Source organism: Macaca nemestrina, chromosome 14, assembly GCF_043159975.1.
Source record: "Macaca nemestrina isolate mMacNem1 chromosome 14, mMacNem.hap1, whole genome shotgun sequence".
Classification (NCBI taxonomy): Eukaryota; Metazoa; Chordata; class Mammalia; order Primates; family Cercopithecidae; genus Macaca; species Macaca nemestrina.
Window position 1 is genome coordinate 114,433,677 of NC_092138.1, and position 20,014 is coordinate 114,453,690.

General features: G+C 54.8%; 2 protein-coding genes across 4 annotated transcripts; both read right to left on the minus strand.

The window, feature by feature from the left end:
* Positions 1–1,865: 1,865 nt before the first annotated feature.
* On the minus strand, positions 1,866–7,388 carry LOC105471857 (surfeit 6). 2 transcript variants are annotated; one of them, XM_011724636.3, is made up of 5 exons: positions 7,214–7,384; positions 5,235–5,444; positions 4,569–4,657; positions 3,394–3,606; positions 1,866–3,194 (listed from the first exon to the last, which is right to left on the minus strand). In XM_011724636.3, exons 1-5 carry the CDS (start codon positions 7,305–7,307, stop codon positions 2,715–2,717), a joined length of 1,086 nt encoding a protein of 361 aa, XP_011722938.2. In that variant the 5' UTR covers positions 7,308–7,384; the 3' UTR covers positions 1,866–2,714. The 2 variants fall into 2 exon arrangements, with proteins under 2 accessions (XP_011722938.2, XP_011722939.2); XM_011724637.3 differs by lacking the exon at positions 5,235–5,444 and having other exon boundaries at positions 7,214–7,388.
* A 5,345-nt stretch (positions 7,389–12,733) lies between these two features.
* Positions 12,734–19,946, minus strand: LOC105471859 (mediator complex subunit 22). 2 transcript variants are annotated; one of them, XM_011724639.2, is made up of 5 exons: positions 19,796–19,945; positions 18,475–18,635; positions 16,978–17,058; positions 15,924–16,132; positions 12,734–13,497 (listed from the first exon to the last, which is right to left on the minus strand). In XM_011724639.2, the coding sequence occupies exons 2-5, from the start codon at positions 18,595–18,597 to the stop codon at positions 13,308–13,310; spliced, it is 603 nt and encodes a 200-aa protein (XP_011722941.1). In that variant the 5' UTR covers positions 18,598–18,635; positions 19,796–19,945; the 3' UTR covers positions 12,734–13,307. The 2 variants fall into 2 exon arrangements, with proteins under 2 accessions (XP_011722941.1, XP_011722943.1); XM_011724641.2 differs by lacking the exon at positions 16,978–17,058 and having other exon boundaries at positions 19,796–19,946.
* Between the last annotated feature and the right edge of the window lie 68 nt (positions 19,947–20,014).

The window sequence follows — 20,014 nt, forward strand, 5'->3', positions numbered from 1 at the left end:
ATGTGAATCACATGTGATTCTGTGGCATTGAAACCGCTTTGCAACTCTGAATTAAATCCGGCGTGGCACTTTGCTAAACTTGGTTTATTATTATTAAAATTTTGACATTGGTATTTGGTAACTTCCCTTCCTCTTACCTAGTTTTCTTGTTTAGTTTTGGTAACAAAGTTATATTCATGAAGTGTTCTCTCATTTGATTCTCTGTTAGAATTTGTCTAAGTCTAGAATTACCTGTTCTCTATTTCATGGAACTTCTCTGTAACTGTCCAGGGGAACATTCTTTTTTTTATTTTATTTTTTTTTTTTTTTTGAGACGGAGTCTTGCTCTGTCGCCCAGGCTGGAGTGCAGTGGCCAGATCTCAGCTCACTGCAAGCTCCGCCTCCCGGGTTCACGCCATTCTCCTGCCTCAGCCTCCCAAGTAGCTGGGACTACAGGCGCCCGCCACCTCGCCCGGCTAGTTTTTTGTACTTTTTTTTTTAGTAGAGACGGGGTTTCACCGTATTAACCAGGATGGTCTCGATCTCCTGACCTCGTGATCCGCCTGTCTCGGCCTCCCAAAGTGCTGGGATTATAGGCTTGAGCCACCGCGCCCGGCCCAGGGGAACATTCTTAACTACTGATTCAATTTCATCAGTGATTACAACTCAGGCTTCTATTGGTCAGTTTTGGAGATCTTTCTTCCATTTACTTTGGGTTGTTCCAACTTAAGCTGCATGCTTATTTATCTTTGGCCCTTAAACACACAGACATACAGCATATACGTGTATGAATGGTACTATTTATCTATCTGTAGATGCACATACATTTAGGGGCTATGAAATGTTTTTTATGCTGCTTTAACCCTGTTCCACAAATTTTTTCTGAGACAGTCTCGCTGTCACCCAGGCTGGCGTGCAGTGGCTCGACCTTGGCTCACTGCAGCCTCCACCTCCCGGGTTGAAGCGATTCTCCTGCCTCAGCCTCGCAAGCAGCTGGAACTACAGGCATGTCCCACCATGCCCGTTAATTTTTGTTATTTTTAGTAGAGATGGGGTTTTATCATGTTGGTCAGGCTGGTCTCGAACTCCTGACCTAAAGTGATCCACCCGCCTCTGCCTCCAGAAGTGCTGGGATTAACGGCATGAGCCGCTGTGCCAGGCCCTGCTCCACAAACTTCAATACACAGCATTTTCATTATCTTTTAATCCCAAATATTTCTAATATCCATTAGGAATTAACTCATACGTAATTTGTAACTACGTTTTAAAAGTTCCAAATATGAAATTTTAAGAATTAGTTTAGGCTGGACACAGTGGCTCACGCCTGTAATCCCAGCACTTTGGGAGGCCGAGGCGGGCGGATCACCTGAGGTCAGGATATCGAGACCATCCTGGCTAGCACAGTGAAACCCTGTCTCTACTAAAAATACAAAAAATTAGCAGGGCGTGGTAGCGGGCGCCTATAGTCCCAGCTACTCGGGAGGCTGAGGCAGGAGAAACGCTTAAACCTGGTAGACAGAAGTTGCAGTGAGCCGAGATCGTGCCACTGCACTCCAGCCTGGGCGACAGAGCAAGACTCTGTCTAAAAAAAAAAAAAAGAATTAGCTCAAAATTTTTTTAACGACATTGGGATGTGGTCAGGTAACGACACTGATTCCTTCAAATATCTTACGACTTCTTTTCTAGACAAAGTAGGTGGTCAATTTCCATCCATGTTCCATTTACGCTTGGAAAGACTGTATTCTTTCCAGATACTGTTGTCTGTCTCCTAGCTCAAGCTCATACCCATCTCACATCAGATCTTTCACGGGGCTTTTTCATCAGTGGACACTATTAAAAGTCACACCAGCTCCCTTTCGGTTACAATCTTCGTCTCGTTAACTGGAGAGTTTCATCAAAAGAATTTTATTTACAGCGTTATCATCCACGTGTCACTAAAATTCACCTGAGTTTTATTCAACCTGTATTCGTTTTGATTGCCTGGAGCTTTGGATTTAATTCTTCCATTCCATTTTGTATCCTCCATTCACTTCGCTCTCTCCAGCTTTTACTCTTTCTCTTTCCCTTGGGCCAATGCACTTGACCCAACTCATACCTGTGGACTCTGGGAAGGTACTGCTCCCTCCCTCCCTCTGAATTCGGAGGTGAAATGCCACCCCGAGGCACTGAGGAACAGAAAGGAATGAGACCCCAACAGGCAGAAGCCAAGAGAAGGGGGGAGACGCAGCGTTCTGCCCCAGGACGCACCATGCCTGGATGTGCTCCCACCACTCCCGAGTGCCAGGTGCCCACACGCCACACCTCAGGGTTGTCCTCTGTTCCAGTCAGCTGCAGACTAACGGGGCTCGGCAGCAGAGGCCACCCTCTTCTGTCCTGTGGCTCCTGCGAACACAGGCCGGGGGAAGGGGCAGTGACTGCCCACCCCCACCGTTCCTCCTCCCTGACCCTGCAAACCTCGGGGAAGCTTTCAGGCCCGGGAAAGAAGACTGGGCCCCAGTGTGGCTCGCCCTTTCCCCGGGTCTGAAGGCCCCGGACCCTGTTTTCAAGGATGACGCAGAAACATTCTCTTTCACACACGTGATCTGAGCCCTCACAACTCAGCAGAGCATGACAGTGTCCCCCTCACACGCAGAGGCCGCGGTCTGTGGAGATCCTGGGACAGAGCCAGCATCAAGGACTCAGAGGGTCCCCTGGAGCCTCCCAGGACAGAGACGGCAGCCCCAGGTGGGAAAGACTCAGACCAGGCCTGCGCGCTCCAGGTCCTGCGGCAGGATGCGGCCCTTCTTGCGGGCCCTGAGCAGGCGGCGCTCGGCGCGGGCCGCCTTCTTCCTGCGCAGGTTCTGCCTACGCCGGTCCTGGCGCTGCTGCATCTTCTCCACCACGCCGGCCGTGCGTTTCTCCCACCGGCGCTGCCGCTGCGCCCTCCGCTTCTCCTTACGCCTCAGGGCCTCCTGCAGCAGGCGCTCGTCATCGCGGATCTTCACGCCCTCCGCCTTGTACAGGAGGTTGGTCCACTTCATCTTGGCCTCCAGCTCCTGCGCCTTCCCCTCATCCCGGTCGCGCAGCTCGTCCAGCCGGCTCTGCCGTGCCTGCAGGCGCTCCAGCAGCTGCCGGTAGTTCCTCCCGGTCAGCGGCGTGAGGTTCCCCTTCACCCTCTGCCTCTTCTCCTTTCTGCGCTGAGCCTTGCTGGCCGGCTCATCTTCGCTCACCTCCACCTGGGAAAAAGGCATGACATGAGCTCATGCCAGCCCCACACGAGGCCCCAGTCTTGGCCGGCACCCTAAGGGAACTGCGCTGTCCCCGTCACCACCTTACAGACGCGATGGGGCCCGGAGGGAGGTCATGAAGCTAACAAGGGGCAACGCTGAGGCCTGAAGCCGACCCAGCCCGCCCGAGGACCCAGCTCCCACTCACCTTATTGAAGATCAGCCCCGGCGGCTCCCGCGGCTCCGTGCAAGCACCCTCTGGGGCTGGCTCCACCGCCTCCTGGGCCTCCGCGGCCTCCTCAGCCTTCCTGGCCTTCTCTTTCGCCCGCAGCTCCTTTCGCTTCCTCTTCTTCCGGTCCCGTTCCTGCTTTCTCCTCCGCTTTTTCTCCAGGGCGGCAGGGGACAGCTCCTTGGCACTGCCCTGGGGGACAGGCGCCCACTCATTAAAGTTCTCTTGACCCCAGGGTCCCCCAGCCTGGCCCATGGTTGAGAAGAATCAGGGCTGGAAGGCAGGTGAGGAAATCCTCACGCAGAACAAGGGGCCCACGGAGTTCAATGTTCCACAACAGAGGATGTTCCTCGAAAATGCAAATGACCCCAAAAGGGAGAAGGGACCCCCAAATAAGAATCACGGCTTCCAATTCCCAGGCGCTTACCCCGTGCCAGGATACGTTACAAACATGGTTCCACATGTCATACATTGTTTCATAGATGAGGAGGGTCAACACCACTGCCTAGAACTTGGAGTTGGGGTCTGAACACCTGTCCTGACTGCTGCCTATTCTGTTCACGAGGTACCCAAACTAAGCTCTCCCCAGTGGCCTTTCCCATTCCCGGGCCAACAAGAGTCCTACACCAGCCCAAATGAGGCCTGTGCTTCAGCAACAAGGGCCCAGAGCCTTGATCGCCTCTTAGGAACTATACACTGTACCTTGGGATGGCAAAGGAGAGTAGCTGGGGACTGTCCCCCACACAGCATGAGGCCTTAAGGAAGGGCCCCAGGGCAAGGGTGGGTAGGGGCCAACACAGAGGAGACAGCACCATTCAGCACAAAGAGCTGCACTGGCGCCTCTTGTGCCTAGCCACTCAGCTCAGGTCCCTGCTCAACTCACAGGACTATCACGACATTCGGAGAAACAGACACAGGAGGTGCCTATCCCAGTGTCAGTTCAGCAAAAGCAGCTTCCCAGAAGGAAGAAGGCCGATAGCTTTGGGGACTGAGGTTCTCCAAGAAAATAACTGCTCTCCCAGGGCACAGCTGCTGGGGCCCTGACAGACTCACTGCAGAGGGGAGAACAGAGGCTACAGCCCCTCGCTGAGAGCCGACCCCAGGGAGAACACAGGTAGAGCAGTGACAGCACTCCAGCAAACCTGCCTGCCTACCTGGCCCCGGGCCTCCTGGATCTTCTCATGCAGTCGCTGTCGCAGAACATCCAGTGCAAAGACAGACTCAGGCTCAGTGGCCAGGCCATCTGCAGGGAAGGAGACAGGACTGCAGGGGGCCCTCTCTCCCTCTCCCCCTCCCTCCCTAGGGCCACGAATCCCTGTCCCACTGTGGCCACTCATGGATCTGCAGGGCAATTTCAGTAAATTCTATTCCACTGCTTCAACCTAGACTGGTTCCTACAACATCCTCCAGGACAGGTAACTGAGTGCCTTGCAAGGTAGGTCACTGTGGTATGAGAAAACACGTCCTACGGCGCCAGCCAAACCACCTCCTCCACATTCTGTAGCCTGCGCCCCAGAACAAGTGGGCTCTCACGACGCCCCTGCAGAGACCTGAGGACAGTGAAGCTCAAGTCAAGCTGCTCCAGGTCCTCAGAGAGACATGGCCTTGCCCCCGACATCCTGCTAGCCACGTGGCCTGGAACGCCATACAGTTCCTTCGGTCCCATCCACCCTAGCGCTCCCGGGATCTTTGCTCTTGGGGAAGTCTTGTGCTATCCCTGTGTGCCTGACAATGCTTTTTTTTAAAAGCAGAGGGGACCAAGCCCAAGCCCGGCCCCAGCCCCGCCCTGCACAGAACCAACATGTCCTGATGCCTCTCACCTGCAGGGTTCCCTGCTGAACTGGAAGCCCCAGCTGCTTCCTCTTTGGCTGCCTCAGGCCTCCTGGCCCCAGAGGCTGCTGGAGACTTCTCTCCCAAGGACTTGGCCTTGTGCTCAGCAGCCTTCTCTTCCCGCTGCCGGAATTTCTTTTGTGTTTTCTTCCTTTTCTTTTTTGGGGGCCCTGCAGCTTCTGAGCCTCGAGTTTTGCCAGCTGAAATGCAAAATAAGAAAGAGTTGCCGTCCCAGCTGGGTGTGGTGGCTCACACCTGTAATCCCAGCACTTTGGGAGGCTGAGGCAGGCGAATCACAAGGTCAGGAGTTCGAGAGGAGCCTGGCTAACATGGTGAAACCCCGTCTCTACTAAAAATACAAAAAATTAGCCAGGCGTAGTGGCAGGCGCTCGTAATCTCAGCCTCTCAGGAGGCTAAGGCAGGAGAATAGCTTGAACCTGGGATGTGGAGGTTGCAGTGAACTGAGATCACTCCACTGCACTCCAGCCTGGGCAACAGAAAAGGACTCCGTCCCAAAAAAAAAAAAAAGAAAGAGTTGCCTTGCCAATCTCATGGCCCATTCAATAGGCAGGAAAGGCTCACCAAGGCTTTGATCCTAGGAGGATGCAGAAAGAGGATCAGGATTGGGAGGCAGAGACACACTGATCCTAGAGCTCAGAACCATAACCTTGACCAAGTAGTTCTGCTTGTGAGCATCCATCATGCACAAAGACCAGGCTTCAAGGACGTTCATCATATTATTTGAGTGAAAAATTAGAAAAACCTGAATATCCACCTCTACTAACAATTTCTGACCCTGCTTCACAATAAACTACCATGTTGCCATCAAACACAATGACAAGGGCTTTCATTTTAGCTGCTGGGGGTAAGGTTTACTTTTTTTTTTTTTTTTTTTTTTGAGACAGAGTCTCGCTGTGTTGCCCAGGCTGGAGTGCAATGGCATGATCTCTCCTCACTGCAAACTCCGCCTCCTGGGTTCAAGCGATTCTCTTGCCTCAGCCTCCTGAGTAGCTGGGATTACAGGCGTCCACCACTGTGCCCGGCTAATTTTTGTATTTTTAGTAGAGACGGGGTTTCACCATGTTGGCCAGGATGGTCTCGATCTCCTGACCTTGTGATCTGCCTGCCTCGGCCTCCCAAAGTTCTGGGATTACAGGCGTGAGGCCCCATGCCAGGACAATGTTTACTTTTTAAATGGGAGAAATCAGTATGTAAAGTAGGAGCTGAATTGTTTTAATAAATGGAAAAAAAAAAAAAACTTGAAAAAGGATGAGAAAGACAGACGGAAGACATACTGAGTAATGAGAAAATTCACAAGATTTTGGATTTGCTATCACCGATATACCGTCCTTGAATAAAAAGGAAACCCTGTTTAACCTCTGGTGGGTCCAGAGACGCTGCTGCTCTCCTCTCCTCCTGGGCCCAGACAGCACTGACAAGTCCCCGCTGTCGGCTTCCCCACCCGATTGTCTACTTCCCTTGTGCAGCCTGGTCACCAGGCCATGAGAACCCTAAGGGCAGGAGCCCTCTGCCATCCTCCTCCTCCCCACACCGCACCATGTCCGTAATGAAGGGACTGAAAGGGTCTTTTCCCACTGACTGACCGTTACTCCTGTCTCTACTAAACCCCCTCTCTACTAAAAATACAAAAATTAGCTGGGCGTGGTGACGCGCGCCTGTAATCCCGGCTACTCTGGAGGCTGAGACAGGAGAATCTCTTGAATCCGGGAGGCGGAGCTTGCAGTGAGGCGAGATCGCATCACTGCACTCCAGCCTGGGGGACAGAGCGAGACTCTGTCTCCAAAAAAAAAAAAAAAAAAAAAAAAAAAAAAAAAGCAAGGGAAACGGCGGTAATTTCACAAGTCACTTAGATTTTTTTTTTCCAGTACTTTACGGACTCGTCTACACCGGCTCCGGCCGCCTCCCCGTTTCGCAGGCCCCTCAGTCCCAGCCCGGCCATGTGCGTTACCCCGCGTGCGCGCCTGCTGCTCCGGGTCCGAATGGGAGCAGATCTTCTTGGCCAGGCTCTGCAGGTAGGCGTCCTTGGCGAGTAGAGAGGCCATGGCGGAGACCCGAGCCGTTCACAACTCACACCTTCCCCGTGGCGCGTGCGACTCTCACCACGTCCGCCGGAAACCACCACACGGGCAGGCGCCGCCAGACGAGCGCCGAGCCGCCAGCCCGAGCGCTCGATTAGTCAGGCCTGACTCCGCCGGAAGTGGCGCGCGGGGCGGAGAGCACAGTATTGTGGGCCGAGGGCAGCCAATCTCCGCCGGGAGTGGGTGCAGCCGGGGACCCCGAGGCCGGGCCTCAGCGCCTCCATCACCCGGGTCCCGCACGTGTCCCTGCGCTCCCCTCACCCCTACACCCGGCGCAGCAGGCCCTCATCAGTAGGGGCGAAATGAGTGAATGACCAGCAGTACATTCATTCAGTCCTTTGGAGTGGGGGGCCTCCGGTCTCAGGCGGACGCAGACTGAGCGCCTGGCACGTGGCAGGCCCTAGGTTCAGTCCTAGGGGACACAAGCAGTGTGTCACACACACAGATGTGCTCTTGGCTAGTGTCTGCCGTAGAGGTGGCTGATAAACCTGGCAAGCGTGTGACTGTCAGGTGAGGGCAGCGCCAAAGAAAGCCCCAGGGGAAAAGGGAGAAGTGTTGGGCGGGAGGAAGCCGGCGTGTTCAAGGAAGAGCCCCTGCGCAGTGACTTTTGCTCTGAAAAATAGACTTACACACTACGATCTTCCCTCTGCCCCGGGAAAGGAGTCTCGCTCTATTGCCCAGGCTGGAGTGAAGTGGCGAGATCTAGGCTCACTGCAACCTCCGCCTCCCGGGTTCACGCCATTCTCCTGCCTCCGCCTCCGGAGTAGCAGGCGCCCGCCACCACGCCCGGGTAATTTTTTGTATTTTTTAGTAGAGACGGGGTTTTACCGTGTTAGACAGGATGGTCTCGATCTCCTGACCTCGTGATCCGCCCGCCTCGGCATCCCAAAGTGCTGGGATTACAGGCGTGAGCCACCGCGCGCGGCCTAATTTTTGTATTTTTAGTAGAGACGGGGTTTCACCATGTTGGCCAGGCTGGTCTGGAACTCCTGACCTCAGGTGATCCACCCACCTCCGCCTCCCATACTGCTGGGATTGCAGGCATGAGCCACTGTGCCTGGCCCACACTACGATTTTTAACACAAGATGTGGCCTTTATAATAACTCACTAGGGGCAGGAGAAAGGAGAGGTCATGGTCTGAGGCTTGGGACCACCACACCCCAGTTCCTGCACTGGAAAATTACAGGCTCGTTAAGGACCCAGAGCCCCTTCCAGGGCCACCCTGTTGGTCGAGAAGGGAGAACTTAGAGTCTTAAATTACAATTTGAAAACGTGGCTGCTAATATATATATATTAGAAACAGTAAGAACTGTTGTATTTGAAACAGAACTAAACTTTCTTCCCCTAACTTCTGCCATGAGGTGATTTAAAAAAAATTTTTTGGCCGGGCACAGTGGCTCACGCCTGTAATCCCAGCACTTTGGGAGGCCAAGGTGGGAGGATCACTTGAGCCCTAGAGTTGGAAACCAGCCTGGGCAACATAGTGAAACCCTGCCTCCACACACACAAAAAATTAAATTAGCCCAGCATGGTGGCCGGCCCCTGTAATCCCACTACTCAGGAGACTGAGAAGAGAGGATCGCTTGAACCCGGGAGGCAGAGGTTGCAGTGAGCCAAGATCACGCCACTGCATTCTAGCCTGGAGTGCCAGGTTGTCTCAAGAAACATATACTTTTTTCATTTTTAAAAAAGGCAGTCAAATTTAGCAGTGTGGGGGTTGAATGCCAACTACAGTGATACTAAGGTTAATTAGTTCTGACATCCCACTGCCATTCAGACCAAGCTAGAGGTGATGTTGCATGGGGGATGGGTGTGACGCTGCTGCTGACTCCCCTGAACTGCTGGGTATCTTAACACCATCACCTACTGAGTTCAGAATGGGCATCTGACCCCCCCAAGCCCCATCTCTTCCTCTAACTGCCAACCCTTTTTTCAGTTAAAGCAGCTCCATCCTTCCAGGTGCTTGGGCCAGACCTTGAAACCACTGACTCCTTTCTTATTCCCCACATCCAGTGCTTCAGCAAATCCTGTCAACTGTGCCTTCACAGCACCTTCAGAATCCGACTGGACTCACTCCCATCTCACCACCACTCTGGTCCTGTTTTATTTTTTGAAACGGGGAGTCTCACTCTTTCTCCCAGGCTGGAGTGCAATGGTATGATCTTGGCTCACTGCAATCTCCACCTCCTGGGTTCAAGTGATTCTCCTGCCTCAGTCTCATAAGTAGCTGGGACTACAGGCGCGTGCCACCATGCCTGGCTAATTTCTTTTTCTTTCTTTTTTTTTTTTTTTTTGTTTGAGGTAGTTTTGCTCTTGTTGCCCAGGCTGGAGTGCAGTGGCCCAATCTCGGCTCACTGCAACCTCCGCCTCCTGGGTTCAAGCGATTCTCCTGCCTCTGCCTCCCGAGCAGCTGAGATTACAGGCATGCGCCACCACGGCCGGCTAATTTTTGTATTTTCAGTAGAGACGGGGTTTCTCCATGTTGGTCAGGCTGGTCTCGAAATCCCGACCTCAAGTGATCTGCCCGCCCCGGCCTCCCAAAGTGCTGAGATTACAGGCGTGAGCCACCACGCCCAGCTAATTTCTATATTTTTTTTTTAGTAGAGAAGGGGTTTTGGCATGTTGCCCAGACTAGTCTCAAAACTCCTGACCTTAAGTGATCTGTCCATTTTGGCTTTCCAAAGTTTTGGCATTACAGGCATGAGCCACCATGCCTGACCTGGTCCTGTTCTACATTTTAAGACTCCAAAATAACAACCACATGCAACACACAGTAAAAACAGGCATAAAAGCTTTTCAGCTGGAACTGCCATCTTCCAGTAACTGGCCAAAATGACAAACACAAAGGGAAAGAGGAGAGGTACCTGATACGTGTTCTCTAAGCCGTTTAGAAAACATGCAGTTGTTCCTTTGGCCACGTGTATGTGAATCAATAAGAAGGGTGATATTGTAGACATTAAGGGAATGGGAAATGTTCAAAAAGGAATGGCCCCCAAGTGTTACCATGGCTCAACTGAAAGAGTCTACAATGTTCCCCAGCATGCTGCTGGCATTGTTGTAAACAAATAAGTTAAGGGCAAGATTCTTGCCAAGAGAATAAATATGTGTAACGAGCACATGAAGGACTCTAAGAGCCGAGATGGCTTCCTGAAACACGTGAAGGAAAATGATCAGAAAAAGAAGGAAGCCAGCTGGGCACGGTGGCTCAAGCCTGTAATCCCAGCACTTTGGGAGGCTGAGACGGGCGGATCACAAGGTCAGGAGATCGAGACCATCCTGGCTAACCCGGTGAAACCCCGTCTCTACTAAAAAATACAAAAAACTAGCCGGGCGAGGTGGCGGGCGCCTGTAGTCCCAGCTACTCGGGAGGCTGAGGCAGGAGAATGGCATAAACCCGGGAGGCGGAGCTTGCAGTGAGCTGAGATCCGGCCACTGCACTCCAGCCTGGGCGACAGAGCCAGACTCAGTCTCAAAAAAAAAAAAAAAAAAAAAAAAGAAGGAAACCAAAGAGAAAGGTACCCGGATTCAACTGAAGCGCCAGCCTGCTCCACCCAGAGAAGCGTCCTTTGTGAGAACCAATGGGAAGGAGCCTGAGCTGCTGGAAACTCTTCCCTATGAATTCATGGCATCATAGGTGTTAAAAAAAAAAAAAAAGAAAAAAGACCTCTGGAATAGGAAAAAAAAAAAAAAAAAAAAAGGCATTAAAAAAACTATTTGGGCCGGGCGCAGTGGCTCAAGCCTGTAATCCCAGCACTTTGGGAGGCCAAGATGGGCGGATCATGAGGTCAGGAGATCGAGACCATCCTGGCTAACACGGTGAAACCCCGTCTCTACTAAAAAATACAAAAAACTAGCCGGGCGAGGTGGTGGGCGCCTGAAGTCCCAGCTACTCAGGAGGCTGAGGCAGGAGAATGGCGTAAACCCGGGAGGTGGAGCTTGCAGTGAGCTGAGATCCGGCCACTGCACTCCAGCCTGGGCGACAGAGCGAGACTCCGTCTCAAAAAAAAAAAAAAAAAAAAAAAACTATTTGGGGAACAAAAGAAAAAATCTGAATGTGACTAGATACTAGAGGATATGGAATCATCCATTTTGGTTGTGGTGATGGGAGAAGGAGAATGTGCTCAGAGAGGCAAACTGACGAGTACTTCCATGAGCTCAACTGCCCTCAAAATAAAAGGCTTGGGATAAAAGAGTGACATAGACTGAGGATGGGCCAGGGCTTAGGAGCATGGAGGCCACTCCTGACCTTAATACGCATAGTTTTGCTAGAGTCATGGAGACAAAACCTGTCTGACGCAGGCCCAAGAGAACCACAAATGGGTATCAGCTGCTTCCCTGTGGCGCTCTGCTGCCAAGGGCCAGGAGCTGGAGAGGAAAAGGGGTCAGCAAAGCGGCTTGGCTCTAAGGAGAAATGACTTGATTTTCACATGGGAACGATGGTCCTGGTCAAGCAGAAAACAAAACTGACGGCAGAAGGTCTTACTGCTCAGGTGTTTAGGAGCAGGACGAGTGGGATCCCACCACAAAGTCTGGCCAGTTCCTTCCGGGCTTTCCCTTCATATATGCTTCCATCTGGTTGTAATATTTTTCTTCCTTAGTGGTTAAGTACAAGGCATTTCCACAGCTAAAACAGTGCAGGAGATCACCACACATATCAATGGGGAAATAATCCCTCAGAGGAAAGCAACTTCCCTAGGCCACCCCAAAAGCCAGACCCAGAGTCAGGGCTAGGCCTCAGGCTCCTGTCTGTCTAGTGCCTGCTGCTTGGCTGTGAGGTTCTCTGGTTCACGTGGTGACGGGTCAGCTGTGTTCTTACCTGTCCCCAAGGCTGGATCCTGGGCTGTCACCTCATTCATAGATCGGGGAAGATGATGGCCTCCCCATGAGAAGATGAAGCACATGGATGGTGGTGGAGGAATTGGAGGTGGGGGAGTTAGGGGGCAGGTGTGCTCCCCTCACACTTCCTGCCCAGTGCTGTGACTTCTACATTTCTAAGGTGAGCCTGGCACCAAAAGACACTGGGTCTAGACTTCCATCAGGTTCAAGTTCTGATTTCTGCCACTTCACTTCCTAGCTCTGTGGCTGTGGGTACACCTCACCCCTTCTAAGTCCACATTCTCTCCTCTCCTCTCTGAAATATCGGCACTAGAAGCACCGGCTCTGGTGGCAGTGAGGATGAGATGCCAGCAGAGGCACAGGTGCCTGGATGTGCAATGATGGCAGCAGGTCCATTCACTGAATACTGGGGACCTACCAGGTGCCAATGGGGAGAGGGTGACTTCAGGCCAGGCTGTCCTCCAGAGCTGAGGAGCTGCTGCTTGGACAGCTGCTGGGAGACCAAGGGTGGTCCTGAATTGACGAGGAATGAGGAAGAAAGAGGAGCAATGCAAAAGGGTGGTGGTGTTTTAATCAAGTCTCATTACAAAGGCAGAATTAGGAATGAGTCCCACCTAGCTTCCACATGTGTGGGCGGCCGCTGTCACACGCACCTGTCGTGGCATTCAGCCCATGGCACAGACATATGTGGCTCAGGGCAAAAACCAGTGGGTGGGGCTCTGCACAGGAACCCTGGCCTCGGAATGGGAGACCCAGCCTGCCCAACACTGCTCAGAGCCCCTCCCAACTCTGACAACAGGCTCAGGTCAGGACTCCCCTGAAATCACATGCCCTCCTGCCCCACTGCTGAGATCCCCAACATGCCAGACCTAGCTTGGAAACCTTCTTTCACCTGGTCGGCCAGGAAGGCAGCAAACAGAGATGGTAACTCAGGGAATGATGTGCTGTTCAGAAATGGCTAGGGAAACAACTGTTTCCCTACTGACCTGGCTGGACCCACCCTGGGCTAACAAGCTTCCCAAGGAAGTCCCCAAATGGGAACCTAGGCTGAGAGAAGCAAGGCTATGGCGGCATCCAGAGGGCAGCCTCAGCTTTTGTTCCTGAGAACGAAGGGTGGCCCCGGAGGCTCAGGCATGCTCAGTGGGGCCAGGGCCACCAGCATGAGAGTGGGCAGGGGCTGCCACCTGTAGGGGGCCAGCACTGGGCTCCGGGGACGCCAGCAGAGGGGCCGAGAGGCCATCAGCAGAGTCTGTGTCGAGGTCCAGCCTCCCGTAAGCTTCGCACAGAGGCAGGTCATTAGCTTCGCAAAGGCTTGAGCTTTTCCACCACCAGAAACCCCAGGGAGAGACAGGAGCAGGCAGAGAGGAAAGCCAGGGGAGGGGAGAGCAAGACAGAAGCAGAGTTAAGAAAACACGACCACACCCCAGACCTGCCTTTCCCTTTCTCCACTTCTGCGCCATCTGACCCGAGTCGGCAGGCCTGGCAGAGAGAGGGGGCCAGCGTTGAGAGCCACCCCAGCATCCTTAAAGGAGGAAGCCGCCCTGGCCCAACCACCAGCAGCTGTGTGACGTCAGCAAGCCCTTCCTGCCCAGCCTCCACGTGGGCCTGTCCTAGCCTATGCTTCCCAGCTGGTGCTGGTCCCCCTCCTCTTGCAAGAAGCTGTCAGGCTGGCAGCCCTCCCTCCTCCCTGACTGCAGAAACCCCAGTGTCACTGCACTGCAAGCAGCTCTCGGAGGGCGGAGACTGTGTCTTCTTTCTGGGTTGGTCGCTACCTGCAACTTAGCCTGAAGGGGGCGACAGCTGGGAACACAGGCCCTGGCACTTCCTGGTAGTGCTACACCAGCCAGGTGGCCTCCAGCAGGCGTCCCCACCTCTAACGCAGGGAATCCTCGCGGCAGCCAGGATGCAGGTGAAGAGCACAGCTAGCCCTTCCCAGGCCCGCAGCTGTGACAGTCCATGCTCGCCTCGTGCTAACCTGCAGGCAGGGGCCCTGGCTTTCCCGCGGCCTGCCTCGCCCCTGGCTTCCTCTCTTGCTCCTGCCCTCAGTGTTCAGTCTCAGAACCGTCCTGGGCACAGAGTGGCATCCCGAGGAAAGCGGAGGATAGGCAGAGCCAGAAAGAGCAACTAAACAGCGGAGAGGGGGCAGGCGAGCACGGAGGCACAGCTCATGCGGGATGGGGCGGGGAGCGTAGCGCCCTTTGGGGCACCAACAGGAAGGGACAGAGGAAACTCAGCCCAGCCCTTGTCGCTTAAAGGCAATGTACAGAGGAGGGAGCAACTGCTTCTGCCACAGGAGCTGTGTGAGGCCCCCAGGGGGCGCTGGTGTGGACAGCATGCCTGCGGGAGGAGACACAGGCTGGCCTGGAAGCCCCTCTAGGTGAAGCCAAGGGACTGTTGGGGGAGGGCATGGGAAGCCTGGCACACATGTCCTGGGTTTGCGCCCCGCTTTGCTGCAGGGCCGTGGGCAGGTTCCCTCTCTCCCTGCCCCAAGGCAAGGCAGGCAGGCTGAATTACAGGTCCACAGCTGCTCTGTCCAGGGGGCCCTCAGCGACAGTGGCTGCCTCCAAGAGACAGACAAACCGAACAGCTGTGGAAGGAGATGCCCAGAAGGGTGTGAAACACCCCAGGACCCCTCTCAGCCACTAGTGTGGAGGAAATGCTGCCTCATATCTGCTGAGTTAATGAGTACTGAGGACCAAATATTCCCCCAGAACGCCCTGGAAAACTCTAGAACTGCTGCAGCTGAGCAGTGCCACTGAGCCCAGGACAGGGAAACCAAGTCCCAGGTCATGCTGGCTCTGGACATCTGTGGCTCCCAGCATGGCCACTGGGCAGAAAGGGGCATTTTAAACCCACCACCAGGAAGGTTTGTCCAGGAGAAGGCACAAGATGGACACAGACACTGCATCTGCTGGACTGAATCTTGATTTTCTGAGCTAATGGGGCAGAGTGGAGGGCTTCCCTGTCTCCAGCCTAAGTTTACCCCAGGTAAATGATACGTGGACTCTGATTTCTCAGGGCCCCTCCAGCTCAAATGGCCAAAGGTTTCAGCTTCTTACATGGCCCCACGAGGGTCAGGATAATGGGTTTTGACCCTTCTGCATCCCCGGGGCCCAGCATGAGGCCTGGCATGTAGGTCGGCTCCAGCTCCGTGGATAAGGCTGAGTGGGTCAGAAACTAGAGCTCCAACAGCTTTCAAGGCCATTCCCTCATTCCCTGCCTGGGCTTCATCCCCCCACACTCCTATGACTGTCCCTGCCTCCACACTGGGGTTTGGTGGCATCCACATGGAATTGTAACCCTGGTGCCCTGGACATAGGTGTGGACCTGACTGCCCAAGAGGGGCTGGCCCAGCCTTGGCTGAAATCTCTACATATGGATTCAGAAGCTAACAGGAGCAGCCCAGCCCCAGAAGGCACTGCCTGAGGAGGAAGGCTCTGGGAAGAGGACCTGCGGGGGATACAGCCAGGCGCCTCCCTTCTCCAGACCCGGCCTATCCGACTGGCATTGAGTCCTGTGGTTTTCATCACACTGCACTGTGGGAAAGGCCCAGGGCCCTGGCAGATGGTTGTGAATTGTCTGTCGATCAAACGCTCTGGTCAGAAGCTCTGCTCTGAAACCCAGGCACGGCTCCACTGCCAAGACCAGCAAGAATTTGAAAAAGCAGAAGGCAGCCTTGCCTGCTGGCCAGGCCCAGGTAGGCGGGCTCCCGCTCTGCATGGGGAGTCCAGCGCTATTTATACCTGGACGAGTAATACTCCTCCTCCAGCTCATAGAGGTCGATGGAGATCTCGTCTCGCAGCGTGATGAGCTTCCGGTCACACTCCTCCTGCAGCGCGCGCAGCTGCTGATTGCGCTGGTCGATGGCCTCATTCACTGAGGGGAAGTCGTTGAGGATCAGGAACTGCTTGAGGTCGGACACCAGCTTCATCAGGGACTCACCGGCTCGGACCTGTGGCCATCAGAACCAGGGCGGGCACAGGGTGAGGGGTGACAGCGGCCCTGCCTGCAGGTGGCTGATGTGGGGCAAGGGATGGCCTCTCTGGGAGCCTCAGCTTCTCATCTGCAAAGTGGGACTCTACCCCTGACCTCCACAGGTTCATTTGTGAGAATTAAGTGAGCCAACTAGGATGTCAGTTCTGCAGGGAAGGCCCTCCCCTCCCTCAGTCTCTGGCCTCTGGCTTCCACTCCTGCAGGACTGGCCTCCAGTCCAATCATGCAGGTGCACATTCTGCTCATGAAAAACTCAAACCCCACAGATAAAACTACGATCCCATTTTGCCTCCTGCCCCGGGGTGGGGTCAGCATGGCTGCCAGCTGGGCAGAGCTCCTGTGAGACCTTTTGCCGTGCATTTTGAGCCCTGGCCATGCACCTGCAGGAATATCTGCTCGCTGTGTTTCTCCTGTGATCCGAAGGAATCCAATGGCGCCTACAGTTCCATTCAGCTGTTTGTCTTTTCACTCACAACTGACCTTAGGAACTCGTGAGTTAGCAGGAAGGGCTGCCCTCTTCCTGGCCACTGCACAGCTACAGGACGGGTATGGGCGGCTCTCTGCCCAGCCCTCCTCCAAGTGCCCTACGTGAGGACAGTCTCCTGAGAAATGATTTGCCCCCACCTCATTCTTTAAAGCTGCTGACTGGTGAAACCAAAGCATCTCTACATTTGCCTCCTTCTGCTCCTTCTCGGGGGAAGAAGAGCAGACCAGCCCCAGAACCCCCTACACTCCACCCAGGAAACCCCAGCCGGGACTGATGCTCCTGGAGCCCAGGCCGTGCCCTCCACCCTGGCCACTCACAATGTTGGCGGCTCGCACGTGCATCTCGTAATTGTCCTGTTCACCCTGAGTGGCCCGTGACACCTGCGTCTCATCCTCAATCTGGGGGCAAACAAGAAAACCTAGAATCAACCCAGTCAAGGCACCCGCACCCCTGGCCCGGCCCAGCCCAGCTTACGGTAACTGTCATCTGCCCAGGATGCCCACACTATCCACAACCTGTCTGTGGTGCTGTCTACAGACCTGAGCGCTGTCAGCCAGACCTCTGGCAAGGTTCAATTCCACCCTCTCTTTTTCTGGCCATGGGAGACAACAGGCACCTTGCTCAAGACAAATGGAGGCAACTCACACTGCTTACTGTGCTACATGCAGGGATGGGGGCTTATCTTGGACCAGTCTTTTTGCGCTGTGGGAGCCCTGTCTGGTGGGAACCCTTGTCACTTGCTTGGCATTTGGTAAACTGCTGGATGAGTGAAGGGATGATGTATTTTTTTTTCAGCGACCATTTCCTGATCACTTCCCAGGTGCCAGGCTGTGTCACGCACTTAACCACCATCAGCCCATGACATTTTCACAGAAGCCTGGCCTGCCACCCCTGGTTTACAGGTGGCCAAACGAGGCTGGGACAGACTGGTGTGGTCAAGGAGTCCCAGATGGTGAACAGAGGGGCCAGGAGCCCAGCCAGTGTGTTCGGCTAACCTGGACAGGGCTTCCCAGCAGGTCTTGCAAGGGCTCAGCTCAGGGTGGGTGTCAGGTACCCTCAGCGGTTAAGACCTAGACTTTGTGGGTTCAAATCCTGGCTCAGCCAGTTATGAGCTGAGTCACCTTGGGCAAGTCACTAAGTCTCCTGGGCCTGGGTTTCCTCCTGAAATGAAGAGGACAACAGTGCCCACCTCACAGACTCCTCATGAAGATTCAGCAGAACAGGCACAGACAGCCTCACAACGTGGTTTGACACATGGCAAGCACTTAGTACATGCCAGCGTCCATACTTATCATCATTGCTTATGGAGCCTGCAGGTCTGCAGCAGCCAGGAAGGATCCAGCCCAATCTAGTGCAGCTGCAGCAGTCAGCAGGCTTGCAGGCCCCAGTGCCAACCGCTCCACCTGCCTGGAGGGCCCCCCACTTCTCCCCTCAGTCTGCTTTTCTCCTGCTCACTGGCTCTGTGCCCAAGTAAGTGTTTTACACAGGTAAACTCACCAGTCATCATAAGGTCATTGTGGGGTCATCATAAGGACCCCACAAAGCAGGAGAAACTAAAGCACTAAAAAGTGAAATCTCCACCCAAACCCATACTGTTAGTAAGGGCTGGACGTGGGGCCGCGGCAGTCCAGCCAGAGTCCCCTATGCTGCTTTGCCAGGACGTGCCATTATTTGGTGTATCTACTGACCAGCTCCCTGTGCACTGGGTGCTTCCTGCCTGGAACACTATTCACTCACGCTGCTCAGCCCCTGGCCTCTCCTGTCTCCATCTCTTCCCAAACCCTGCTCCCCTTGGTGGTCTCCCCCACCCCCACCTTGGCGGTCTTGATGATCTCGGTGAAGTTATCCATGATGGACTTAATGTCATCCTTCAGCCGCTTGTTGTAGGACTGCAGCAGCGTCTCCTTGCTCTGGGGCAGGGCTCTCTGCTGGGCCATGGCCGAGCCTCAGGCAGCGCAGCGGGAAGACCTGGGACCTTAAAGTGCAGCACAGACCTCTGAGTGCAGGCAGAGTCAACCCAGGCACCCTCTATGCCCCAACCTTAGCAGGACACGCAGATTTCTGGGGATTCCCTTTCTGCCAAATAAAGTCAATCACTGAAACACAGATGAACTCAGTCCATCAGCAGGCACTGCAGGGGGGTTCCAGGACTCTCCTCTGGCCCCGCCTTTGCCAGAGCAAGCTCATCCTGGAACTCCTGGCCAGCCCTCCAAGCCCTGTCCAGGGCTGCAGTCCAAACTTCATATCCAGGCCCACAGAGTGTCCCAGAGAGGCCTGCAAGCTCATCACCAGCCCCTGGCATAACTTCTTAGCCCGCCGCCACCCTCACCACGCCCTCCCATCCGAGGAGTCCTTCTGCACCGCCTACATCCACGCTTTCCTTCCATTCCCACTCCGGCTGCCCCACAATCTCCAGTCTCTGCCCGGCAGAGAAGAGGTCCTAAAAAGTGGTCATTCCGGCCGGGCGCGGTGGCTCACGCCTGTAATCCCAGCACGGGAGGCCAAGGCAGGGATCACCTGAGGTCAGGAGTTTGAGACTAAAAACTAGCCTGACCAACATACTGAAACCCCGTCTCTACTGAAAATACAAAAATTAGCGGGGAGTGGTGGTGGGCGCCTGTAGTCCCAGCTACTCGGGAGGCTGAGGCAGGAGAACCGCTTGAACCCGGGAAGCACAGGTTGCAGTGAGCCGAGACCACGCCACTGCACTCCAGCCTGGGCGACAAGGGGAGACTACCTCTCAAAAAAAAAAAGGGGGGAGCCATTCCACTCCCTCGCTTAACATCCCTCATGGCTCTCCACCGGGACAAGGGGCTCAAGCCCCGCGCGCCTCTCGGCCTCTGCCGTAAGCCGCACTGGACAGCCTCGGCGCTGGACCTGCCTGGCCTTCGGGCCGGGCCTCTGCGCGCGGTGCTCAGGGAGGGTCCGGGGCCCCCTAGGTTCGCGGCCTGGCGCACGGCCGAGCGGACTCCTGGAAGCACTCGCGTTGTTTGTGCCCATTTTTGACGGGGTGGGGGAATTAAGTCACACGTAGGAAAGTGGATCCCCGACCTCTGCGCCTACGCACCCACACACCCCCCTACCTCCATCCCCACTCCCCACTACACCCTCATAACCACCCCAGCGCCCGCGCACCAGACGCCGCGTCCGCCGGGTCGGCCTGGGGCGGGGTGGACAAGTGCCTCTGGGACCCGCACTTTCCCGCGTCTCTCCCCCGGCCGGGCCCGCCCGCCGCAGCGTCTCTTCCCCGCCGCGCCGCAGCCTCTCGGCCCCGCCTCGATTTTTACATTTACAGGAGTGCTGTTGCTTTAAATCTGAAATCCCGTGCCAGTATCAACTCTCGCGATCTCCAAG

What these genes read in the sequence shown, in the direction of transcription:
- LOC105471859 (XM_011724639.2), bottom strand. Translation starts at nt 18,597, where the DNA reads ATGGCCCAGCAGAGAGCCCTGCCCCAGAGCAAGGAGACGCTGCTGCAG. An exon ending in AGATCATCAAGACCGCCAAG is followed by an intron (nt 17,059 to 18,474) that starts GTGGGGGTGGGG and finishes GTTTGCCCCCAG; the next exon opens with ATTGAGGATGAGACGCAGGT. An exon ending in ACGTGCGAGCCGCCAACATT is followed by an intron (nt 16,133 to 16,977) that starts GTGAGTGGCCAG and finishes TGATGGCCACAG; the next exon opens with GTCCGAGCCGGTGAGTCCCT.
- LOC105471857 (XM_011724636.3), bottom strand. Translation starts at nt 7,307, where the DNA reads ATGGCCTCTCTACTCGCCAAGGACGCCTACCTGCAGAGCCTGGCCAAG. An exon ending in GCAGCAGGCGCGCACGCGGG is followed by an intron (nt 5,445 to 7,213) that starts GTAACGCACATG and finishes TTTGCATTTCAG; the next exon opens with CTGGCAAAACTCGAGGCTCA. An exon ending in TCCAGGAGGCCCGGGGCCAG is followed by an intron (nt 3,607 to 4,568) that starts GTAGGCAGGCAG and finishes CCTGTCCCCCAG; the next exon opens with GGCAGTGCCAAGGAGCTGTC.